The 12,000-nt window shown below is 38.2% G+C and overlaps 1 protein-coding gene across 5 annotated transcripts in view; it reads left to right on the forward strand.

The window, feature by feature from the left end:
- The window catches only part of KANSL1 (KAT8 regulatory NSL complex subunit 1), a 171,923-nt gene that overhangs the window by 123,667 nt on the left and 36,256 nt on the right, over positions 1-12,000 (forward strand). For all 5 annotated transcript variants that reach the window (XM_006060691.4, XM_006060688.4, XM_044938850.2 and 2 more), the window contains one exon: positions 4,317-4,421. In XM_006060691.4, the coding sequence (XP_006060753.1) occupies positions 4,317-4,421 (105 nt within the window). The remainder of the gene's footprint in view (positions 1-4,316; positions 4,422-12,000) is intronic.

Consider the following 12,000-nt stretch of genomic DNA (forward strand, 5'->3'; position numbering starts at 1 on the left):
TACAGCATGCCAGGCTTCCCTGTCCTTCACCATCTCTCAGAGCTTATTCAGACGCAGGTCCATTGAGTCAGTGATGCCATCCAACCATCTTATCCTCTTGTCATCCCCTTCTCTTCCTGTCTTCAATCTTGCCCAACATCAGGGTCGTTTTTAATGAGTTGACTCTTCGTATCAGGTGGCCAAAGTATTGAAACTTCATCATCAGTCCTTCCAGTGAATATTCAGGACTGATTTTCCTTTAGGATTGGCTGGTTTGATCTCCTCACAGTCCAAGGACTCTCAAGAGTCTTCTCCAACACCACAAATCAAAAGCATCAATTCCTTAGCACTCAGCCTTCTTTATGGTCCAGTTCTCACATCCGTACATGACTACTGGAAAAACCATAGCTTTGACTAGACAGACCTTTGTTGGCAAAGTAATGTCTCTGCTGGATCTAACTAACCCAGCTTGTATCCCTAGTTCTGCCTTGCCTTGGCCTATTGACATGACCTTCAACCTGCATCCTCCCTGGGTCTCTAGAATTTGATGGAGAATAAATGGTCCCTTCTAGGATTTTTAAAGCTTTCACAGGAGGATGTCTTTGTAGTCTCTCAGATGCTTTTTGGAAATGATTGGGTAGTTTAAGGGAAAAGAATTTCCCTTTGAAAAATATTGTCTGTTTTATCTTGACTTACCTTCTCACCTAAGAAAAATTTATGGTGTAACTTTATATCTAATAGATTCATTTAGGCTCCTAGCTTTAATTAATAATTTAATATTTTCTCACTAAACTCAAAAAAAACTTATTGTACATTTTCTTTCTTGATGTATAACTCTGCTAGGGAATATGGGAGATACAAAAATATTTGTATTTTATCTAAGTCTTCAAAGATCTTACCAATTAGTTAACATTTAAGCAGAGAATTGAGGCAGCAATAAATGAAATAGATAATTTGGCCTAAGGTTCTGCTCCAGAAATGAGATTTAAATATACAGGATGTAAAAATAAAATCATGAAGCTTTAAAAAGCCTGGCAGTGTGGATAAAGAAAATAAGGAAGGGATTTGGTTAACTAGGGACATTTTCTTGGAAGGAGGTAAGACTTGGCTTTGACAGGCTCTTTGAAAGGATACATGGCATTTTGGATAGATAAATGTAAGAAAAAGGCAGAAATCGGCATGAATAAAGACATAAGAACAGGTAGTGAATGGGTATTACTACTTTGTAATAACCCCCACCTTTCAACACCAACAACTTCGTATACATTCAGACATTTTCTAGGAGATAATGTGATTAGTGTCCAACTGTGAAGGTAGCTGGAGATAGCTAAATAAGGCGGGGACAGATTATGGAGGACTTTGAATACCAAGATGAGTTTGGGCTAGCTTTATATAGGAAATGGGGAGGTGGTTTGGGCTTTTAAGCAGCAAAGATGTTGAATGCTGTATTTTGAGAAGGGAATGTTGTGCAAAATAAAATATTGCTTTTTTTTTTTTTTTTACAAACAGTTTTTACTTTGAAATGGTAAAGTTTGTGAAGTCTATTTTATGCTTGTGATTAAAACAAGAAAATATTTTGCAGGAGAAGTTTTTAACCAGAGAAACCCCATTCTGAAGGCTAGGGCCAATATTTCTTGCTTTATTAATAATCTCTCCCTCTTTCTGAGGAGTCTGTACCACATATTCTGTATAGGCTAGGTATAGTCTTATTCCAGAATAGGGAACTGTTGTTTCTCTTACTGGAGATGGGGACTGGGGGTTCTGTTTTCCTTTCAAGCTGAGGTAAAATTCCATTGTTCTTTATAAACTAACCAACACCCAGTCCCTCCAACTCTCACCATTGCCTTTACATCTATTTCATAGAGACTTTTGCATTAGGAAGAACCCCAGGGACAGGATCATCTGGTTCATTGGCTCACAAGAGCCTATGTCATAATGACCTGAGGAGCTCCACTTGATACAGTCAAAATCTTTAGGCCCTAAAATCTATGTTTTAGGATGTTCTCTAGGAGATTCTGATGCTGAGTCAAATGATTGAGACTAGTATTTTTCAGTTCAGAGCTTGCGCTAGGACTTACAGGGAAGCTTTTTAAAAACAGAATAACCTGCTCCTTACCCCAGAGACTCTTAGTTGATTTGATGTTGGATCTGGACAGCTATAGTTTAGTAGGGTTTCCTCCAAGTAATTCTAATGCAAACTTCCCACTTAGAGCCTCTTAATCAGTCAGATCTCCTTGTTTTCTCAACTAGAGAACCAAAGACACAAAGCCTGGGCTCTTGCAATCCAGTCTTTGTGTTAACAGTGCCATACCTGATTTTGCCTGCCTCTACGTGCGTTCATGGAAGATTCATTTGTGTTGTTTTGTTTGTTTTTCAAAGTAAGCTGTTTGGTTGGTACAAAGGTAATTGTGGGTTTCAAACCATGAATTTTAAATCATTATAACTAGGCTCAAACACATCTTTATTACTCAAAATAGGAACCATTACAATCAACACATTTTTGCCAACGAGAAATAAGTTTATTTCTGTAATGTAAAAATCCTTGTTTTGGGATTCAGTGAACTCTTGGAAAGTATTTTCTGCCTCCTGCTGGTTGTAGAAGCGTTTTCCCTGCAAAAATTTGTTGAGATGCTTGAAGAAGTGGTACTTGGTTGGCAGGAGGTCACGTGGTAAATATGGCAGATGAGGCAAAACTTTGTAGCCCGTTTCATTCAACTTCTGAAGCGTTGGTTGTGCAGTGTACAATTGGGCCCAGTCTGTTGACCAGTGCTAGCTTCAGGCATTGCAGTTTTCATGCATCTCTTCAATTTGCCGAGCATACTTCTCAGATGTAATGGTTTCACCGGGATTCAGAAAGCGTAGTGGATCATTTGGGCAGCAGACCACCAAACAGTGACCATGACCTTTTTTTGGTGCAAGTTTGGCTTTGGGAAGTGCTTTGGAGCTGCTTCTTGGTCTAGCCACTGAACTGGTCATCACTGGTTGTCATATAAAACCCACTTTTTGTCACACATCACAATCCAATCAAGAAATGTTTTTTTGTTGCGTAGAATAAGAAAAGGTGACATTTCAAAAACGATTTTTTAAAAATTTTCACTTAGCTCATGAGACACCCACTTACAAGACTTTCCAGTTTCCTTCAAATGCTGAACAACTGTAGAATGGTCGATGTTGAGTTCTTTGGCAACTTCTCACATAGTCCTAAGAGGATCAGGTTCGATGATCCTCTCAGTCGGTCGTTGTCACCTTCCAATGACCGACCACTGTGCTCCTCATCTTCAAAGCTTTCCTTTGCAAAACTTCTTGAACCATCACTGCATTGTACTTTCATTAGTAGTTCCTGGGCCAAATCCCGTTGCTGATGTTGCAAGTTGTCTTTGCTGCTTTACAACCCATTTTGAACTTGAATAAGAAAGTCCCTTGAATTTGCTTTTTACCTAAAATCATTTCTATAGCCTAAAATAAATATAAAATAAACAGCAAGTAATAAGTCATTAGCAAGAAAACATAAAGCGAGAAATGCACATTAAAATGATGTATAATGTAACCACATTCATTTTAAGAATGTTTTCCAGTATCAAATGGCAAAGTTCAACAATTCCAAAAACAGCAATTACTTTTACACCAACCAAATAACTTCTGCCTTTAAAACCAAGCTGGGCCCATCCCAGCTATGGAAAGGATTTATGGGATCATTTAAAATTTCTTTTTATATTTATTATTATCTGGGATGAATGTAAAATCTGAACTTAATTGTGGAGCAATAACCTAATCTAGAGTGATACTTATGCATGTGAGAAATGTGTGTTTGGAACAACTCGGTAGGTTTTTGGTTTCTCATATACTTACTGTAGAGACTGTTACACCTCTGTGTCACCCAGTGGGTGTGGTTGCTCAAATAGAGTTGGTTTAGCTCCTCATTGTAGTACTTCTAGTTCTGTCATCCTTTAGCCACATGTGTGATCAAGTTAACTAGAAAAACTGCATTGCTGCTGTTAATATGGTATAGTCTGGTTGGTGATATAGGATAAGATACCATATTCTCAAAAAGACTCCAGATCTGGAAAGATACTACAAGCCTTGTCGGTTCGAACATTCATTTGGAAGAAAGGGGAAGCTTGGGTTTGAGTCTTAGGCCTTACTCATGGCTACTGCTAGGCTTTTGTTGAAGTCACTCTTGGGAGAGCAAAGCTGTGTTAGTGGTCTGTTTTGTTTCAAAACCACAGGATAAAGGAGGGGCCTCTGATAAATCAATCCCCTGCCCCTAACTCTTGATATTAACTCCAATTAAATTTGTAACTTACACCACTTAAGCTGTTTTTCTCTCTGCCCTGCAGGGGTTGATAGTTCTTGGAGAGGCGCCTCCCCCAGAGCACACAACAACAGACTTACTTCTTCCACTTAGTTCTGAGGTGAAGACAGATCATGGGAATGATAAATTGGTAAGTATAAAAGACAGAAAGGGGGAAATGCGTGAGAATTTGGGGTATATCTTCAGCACAGTTTATTCTCTGTAATAAGGATCTTTACAGTGGCTGAAGGAGGGTGACTGTATCGCCTTTTATAACTTAAACTCTGAATTCCTGAAAGGGCAGCACAGTGTCCCTCATGCAGTTGTGTAGCCGACTTTAAAATTTTAAAAGCAGCTTTGAACTCTCAAGACAGCGCAGCCAGAGCAGGTACAACATTATGCAACCTTACTGGAAATTAGGAGACCGTGCGGCTCTGATGCCTTGTACAACTAAGGTAACTGGAAATGTAACTTACAAAGATGTTGAAAATGCTGTCTGAATTACCTCTTTAATTTTGTAGTGAAGATGAAGCCATTGTTTTTTCATAATCTTTTGTATCTTTAGAGCCTAGGTCAGACCTCCATCTTAATGATTCCTTCCCTTTTTCTATTTCTCCCAATACCAAAATTAATTTTTCCTTCTGAATTCCAAGACCACTTTTTATTTCTTTCATTTTTAAAATTTTCCCCATGTCTTGTTTTTTATTTAATCTAAGGAAAACAAATAGGTATGTATATGAATGAAGTTGAGTTTAGACTTACAGAAAAGTTGCAGAAGCAGTACAGGGTCCCTGCATGCTGTTTCTTCGCCCAACTTCTCCTCGTGTTAACAGCTTGCATAGCCATTGTTCAGTGTCAAAACCAGGAATTAACATTCATACAGACTACAGATTTTATTCCCCTTTCACTCATTTTCTGACTTATGCGTGCATGTGTGTGCGCCCCCATCCCCCAATTGGTCCAAAACCCCATATTCCGTATAGTGGTTACATCTCAGCCAGTGTGTGAGAACACCTCAGTTTTTGTCTTTCATGACCTTGACACAACTGTGCCGGTAAGTTATTTTGTGTAATGTTGCTTAGATTGGAGTCACCAGATGTTTTCCCATTAAAGGTTATGCCTTCTTTTTTTTCCCCTGTACTAATATCATAAAAGTGATACTGTCCCCTTCTCAGTGTACCATATTAGGGGTACATGATAGTGGTGATAGCTTTTTCACTTGGTTAAGGTGATAACATACCAGTAAATTAGTATTTTTTCCTTTATAATTAACGACTATGTCATGGAGGGGCGCTGTGCATTTTTCTGTTGCTTATTATATTTTAATCCACAGTTGTATCATCCATTGGTAGATTTTACCTGCAGAAATTACTGCAGTGGTCATTCCTGTGGTGTTAACTAAATGGTGATTTTCTGTTTTCCACATTTGTTCATTGGAATTCTGCTAGGAAGAATTTATTTGTTTATTTAGTTGGTTAGTCAGTTTATTTCAGAAATGTTTTTATGGTTGTTAATTTTATTTTATGGATTATTAAGTACTACCGTTGTTCATTATTCACTTCCAAGTGTCTCAGCTTTTGGCATTGGGACCTCTTTTCAGATTGGTGCCCATGTCTTTTCAGGGTGCCCCCCTTGTATTTTAAGTATTCACTTTGTCCACCCAAAAATATCCCGGACTCATCTTGTATTGTACTTATTCCATCCCTGGTTCTTTTTTATTGGAGACCAGATGTTTGAGACTACAGTCCGGATACGTGTTATGCTCACTGCTACTTGGTGCCATTGCTTCTATCTGAGACTTCTCAACACAGCCAGGAAATACATTAGACACACATATATATTTTGTTATCTACCCATCTGTATATGCACTCAAAACCATGAGTTTATACTAATACCAATCGAACACCAATCCCTTCCTCCTTTCTTACCATACCAATCTAACACCAGTCTCTTTCTCCTTCCTTACTGATACTTATTTGTTCAGTCCTAGTACCATATAAAGTAGTTTCAGAATTGCCATCTTATACTCCTGTGAGAAATATCTTTACTAACTAGAGTACAATATTGTATACAGTACAGTAGCTCAATGATATACAGTCAAAATAACTATTTCCAGAAGTTATACTTATATTAGTTCTCTTCCTCTTCACACCTTTCAGTATGAGTATGCAATTATTTTGTAATACAGTTAGGTTCTTTTGTCACTGTAGTATTTCACTTCTTGTTGCCCACACACGCAGTAGTTGATACTCATTAGTTTTTTAGTGTGTGAAACATACTGCGGTGCTGAGACTTAAAGCTTGCAAGAGACTGCAGCCCTGTTCCTATTTCCACCTTTTTCCATTGTGTTCCAGCCTCCATCCAGTTTCACTAGTTTTTGCACTATCCTTCCTTCCTATATTTCTGCTGCACAGATGAGAGATACATGTGTATTTCCTTGTATCTTCTTTCTTACAGGAAAGCTAATTACTGGGTATATATATTTTAAAAGACTAGGTTTGAGTTTTTTATTTGTTTTACCCAAAGGATTGCTTCTATGGCTTTTGACAATGCAGTCATTGTTTGTTTGCTTCTATTTGCAAAACAAGTCTCATTCTTTTATCCTTTCCTTATTTTGTAGAATTGATGGGGTTAACAAGTGAACCTTTCCCAGAAGTAAAGCATACAAAAATGTAAACTGTTACTTTTTCTTTTTAAACATGCAAGGTATAATCTTCCTACCATTGGTAACACAGGAACAAGGTTCTTTTCCTTGAAGTTTTGTAGTCAGCCAGGGACAGTGAAGGGTACGTTGGCCCTGTGAGGGTTTTGAGAGGCGTGGGGTTTCCCAGGTGGCTCAGTGGTAAAGAGTCTGCCTGCCAGGTTACAGTCCGTGGGATCACAAGAGTCAGACACGACTTAGCGACTAAACCATCCACCACTACAAAGTGAATATATGCCTAAAGATAATGTGTGAAAAGGATATTTGCCGTATACTAGTTAGTTTTTGGTGGGAGGGTGGGAGTCAAGGAAGACTTGGGATTATTTTTTCATCAATTTCCATTTTATGCTTATTTATAATGGCCATTATTTTTACTAATACTGTAAAACTATGAAAATGAATAAAATACTAAAAGTTTCATAAAAAAAAAAAAGTCTGCCTGCCAGTGCGGAAGAAGCAGGCTTGGTCCCTGGGTTGGGAACATCCCCTGGATGAGGAAATGGCAACTCACTCCTATATTCCTGCCTGAAAAACACCATGGACAGAGAAGCCTGGTGGGCTACAGACCATGGAGTTGCCAAGAGTCAGACATGACTGAGTGCGCGTGTACACACACACACACACACACACACACACACACACACACTCTCTCTCTCTCTCTCTCTCTCTCCTCTCTCTCTCTCTCTCTCTCTCTCTCTCTTCCCCCCCCCCCCCCCCCCCCCCCCCGATAGATACTGAGTGGAGAATATTTGATCCACAGAATTAAACTCTGACCAAATTAGAACTTTTAAAATAAGTTGCATGCCTGCTAAGTTGCTTCAGTGGTGTCTGACTCTTTGTGACCCCCTGGACTGTTGCTCACCAGGCTCCTCTGTCCATGGGGTTCTCCAGGCAAAGAATACTGCGGTGGGTTGCAATGCCCTTCCAGATTGAAGGTCTGCTGACCCAGATCAAAGCTTGTATCTCTTAAGTTTCCTTCATTGGCAGGTGGATTCTTCACCACTAGTACATATTGGGTTATAGATAAGTAAGTAATTGCAGAAATAGTCTTATAAATTCTTACTGTTCAGTAGAAAGATTTTCAACAGTGTTGATAAATATAAATATTAGATTTAGTAGTCTTTGGATTTGTATTATACTGGTTTAATTTTTAGAAATGGATAGTTCAAGGTTGTTTTAATATAATTATAGTTTATATTTTAACCTCAGTATAGAGACAGGAAAGTGAGGCACATCGTCACATTTTACATATACAGAAGTTGAAGCCTCGGTAAGTAGCTTGGTGGAAAGTTCCATTTTCACTTTAGCACAATTTTTTGACCATGGTGCTAGTTTGTGAAAATGACTGGTATACTCTTTGTGGACCAACAATATTTTGTTTATTTTAAGCAAAACTATGCTGGGTATCATTGAGATGGAGAGCATTTTAACCCGGGAATGAAAGTTGAATTCTCTTTATCCAGGTAGCCTTTTCTTTCCATTTTGATAACGTTTGTCAGAAAGTAATAACAAACCAGAACAAAACTGTTAATTTTTCTAGACAAAGAAAAATGGTATTTCAAGCAAATAATGGTATGGCATTACTTAAATGACTAAAGAAAAGATACATATACGTATGTCTTGCATTACACATCTAGAGGTTTATTGTGTGTTTTTCAGTTGTGTGCCTTTTGATTTTTTTACCCTTTTACTTTCTCTACTTTTTAGTAAAAGAAATTTAGTGGACATGAGTTCTTAGACCCCAGAAAAACCTACCCCCAATAAGCCTTAATTTAATCTAGTTTTTCTTTAAGGGCTCTTTGTGACACTTAATTGTTCTGGCCAAGAGGATAGAGCAATGAATCAAACAGATGCCTGTTTTTATAGGAATAACAAAATGGAATCTAACTGCTGTGTTAATGATTTCATGCCGTACATCTGACCCTTTGAATCAGGGGAAAAAATCACTTCAGTAACCCTCCTTGCTACCTTTAACTCTAAGATAGCCCCAAAAGGTAGTCTCCTGGGACTCTACTTTAGAAAAAAGGGGGGTTTACAAAAGTACTCTATACCACTCAGGTTTTCTACTCTCCCTGGCATAAGATGCATGTACCCTCAGAGTGTATCTGAACATCACATGAAGCTTGAAAGAAGCTCTGTAACAGCTCCTATTTACACTTTCCCATTGGATGACAAGTATCTGATTCATGTTTTAGTGTCCTGAAAATACTAATGATGTAAACCACTGCAATAGTAACTAACAGTCAAGCTTATGTTAGTGTGTGGATTTAATATTTGTGACGTGTTTGTTAATAATCCTCTACCCTGTCTTTGAAGCCTTTTGGACTGCAAGATAAGGGGTGTTCCCTCTTTCTTAAGGCGATGTGAATGCATTTACGAAGCGCCAAATAAAATTACATGTGACCGGGAGTTGTATTTTTCTAGATGGAACACTATTAGAGGATTGGGGTTAATATTTTAAGCTCTTTGAATTTGAGAGTGGATGATGAACCTAGTTGCCCCAGTGCCCTGCTTTTGGACTTGAGGGTGATTACACGTAGAATATCCCAGGGTTTCTAAGCAGATCCCTTCTAAATATTCAGCGCTTACTTACATGGTTGAAACTGAAATCCAAGCACATTTCTTCTCTGACTTTCTTGCTCTTAATTGCTGTGTGCTTCTGTATCATTGACTAATATTTCTGTGTTAAATAATGTTTTGCCTGTTGACTTCTGTTTTAATTTGGGGACTGAATTACCCCCAGGAAAGTTCAGGTTTCTCTAAGAAAAACAATAAAATGCACATTGAAGATTAATGGCCTTTAAATTTACTATACATCTGTAGTCATGAAAAATAATAGGTTAATTAGCTAAGAAAGGTAAACTTGTTTTGAAATGAGATTTTGTTGAAGAATGGCAACATTTTGTCTTGACAGGTGTCTTGGTTGGCGGTTAGTTCTCCATAATCCCTAGAAAGTAAATCTTAATCAAATGGAGAGTCAACCTATTACTTAAACGTGGGACTTTGTGAAAACTTTAGATATATAAACCAGATCTCTGTTGTAATTTAATGCTAAAAGCTATTGTGTTAAGTGAATATGAAGTTGACGGATTCTTCAGATCAGTACCAGAAAGTTCACAGTCAAAGCATTTTCACATTGGCAGGCAACTTTTTTCATCTAAAGCAGAACTTCTGAAATCTAGGAAAGCTGTAACATGGCTGGAGTTACACATTGCTAGTTAACACCAGCCTGAATTTTTAAACCGTTTGTTCTTTGTCATACCATAATGTTAATATTTGTTTGGGCCTTTTGAGGTGTTCACTGAATAGTAAATCCTCACTAGCATTCAGGAGGATATTTAGGTTCATCTCTCTCTCTCTCTAAAAAATATTATCTAAATATAAGAAAACTTAAATGTTCGCCTTAGTCTGCCTCTGTAACAACTATTTTTACCTTGGCATTTTCTGTGTGTGTACATTTTTAGTCACCACAATTGTATTAAAAATATTTTGGATTTAACCCTTATGATTATTTTCAATATTCTTATTTTGTATACCACATTTTGTAACTGTGCCTCAGATGTTGAGTATTTAGGTTATTGATCCATATCATTGCAGTGACTGCCTTTATGTATAAGATTTGGGGGGACATTTTGTTATGTCTTTAAGATAGACTTTAAGAGGGAGTAAAATACTTTGTCAGAAGATACAAACATCTTTGCAACTCATTGTTGTTCAGTCGCTAAGTCACGTCTGACTTTTTGCGACCTCATGGACTGCAGCAGGCCAGGTCTCCCTGTCCTTCACTGTCTCCTGTTGTTTGCTCAAACTCATGTCCATTGAGTTGGTGATGCCATTCAACCATCTTATCCTCTGTCGCCTCCTTTTCCTCCTGCTCTCCATCTTTCCCAACATCTGGGTCTTTTCCAGTGAATCAGCTCTTCACATCAGGTGGCCAAAGTACAACTCTTCCACATACTTTCCAAGAGGAAATCAGCATGACTTTTAAAGCACTGAGTACGTGAGCCAAATGTACCATGATTTTGGTGTCGTTGACTAATATAATTAATTGTTCAAGGTACAACAGTACATGTATAGGGAATCAACAGGGAAGACAGAACACTTTCCCAGTGTTTACTCATTGTGGTTTACTCATGTGTCTTGTCTGTAGTCTTTGATCTAGATTTTTGGATAATTTGTATTAAATTTTAAAAATTAGCTTCCCAATCTCTTGTTCTTTCTTGAGATTGCTCTCAGGTCTTCAGATCCTTTGGTATTTTCTCCTGGTGGGTATAAAGATCAAAAAAGAAATTCAACAATACTGATAAATAGAATTTCAGCATCAAAATATTGGCTTTGCTACATCCTGATAGCAGTTACAGGAAAGGGAACATCAAAACACCCCAAAGTCAGTTTGAATGTAAGGAGGAGACAGAGACCACAGCCATTTTCTGATACGCGTCGGGTAACTGGACTGTGGCTTTATTGCCAATACCTCAGATGCTTCGTGTGATTGACATCTCATGGCTGCTCCTTCCCCTTTTAACCTGTGCTGTGTGTTCAGTCACTCAGTTGTGTCCAACTCTTTGTGACTCCAGGGACTCTAGCCCGACAGGCTCCTCTGTCCGTGGAATTTTCCAGGCAAGAATACTGGAGCAGGTTGTTGTTTCCTACTCTGGGGGATCTTCCTGACCCAGGGATAGAACCCTGGGTCTCCTGCATTGGTAGCCAAGATTCTTTACCACTTGTGCTACTTGGGTAGCCCCCTTTTAGCCTAGTAAATATCATTTGTTTTGAAATAGCAAAATTCGAAATTTTCCAGAGTTTTTCCCCTACCTCCCTTTTTTCATTTTATATTTAAAATTCTAAGCGTATACAATTGACTCTTGAACAACACTGGATTTAATCCATGTTTATACATGTAATGTATAGTCGGCCCACTCAATCCATGGTTCCTCCACATCACCAAAATTCAACCAGCTACAGAGTGTGTACTGTGTAGTAATGTAATATTTACTGTTTAAAAATAGCCACGTATAAGTGGACCCAT

This window comes from Bubalus bubalis, chromosome 3 (genome assembly GCF_019923935.1).
Source record: "Bubalus bubalis isolate 160015118507 breed Murrah chromosome 3, NDDB_SH_1, whole genome shotgun sequence".
Lineage (NCBI taxonomy): Eukaryota > Metazoa > Chordata > Mammalia > Artiodactyla > Bovidae > Bubalus > Bubalus bubalis.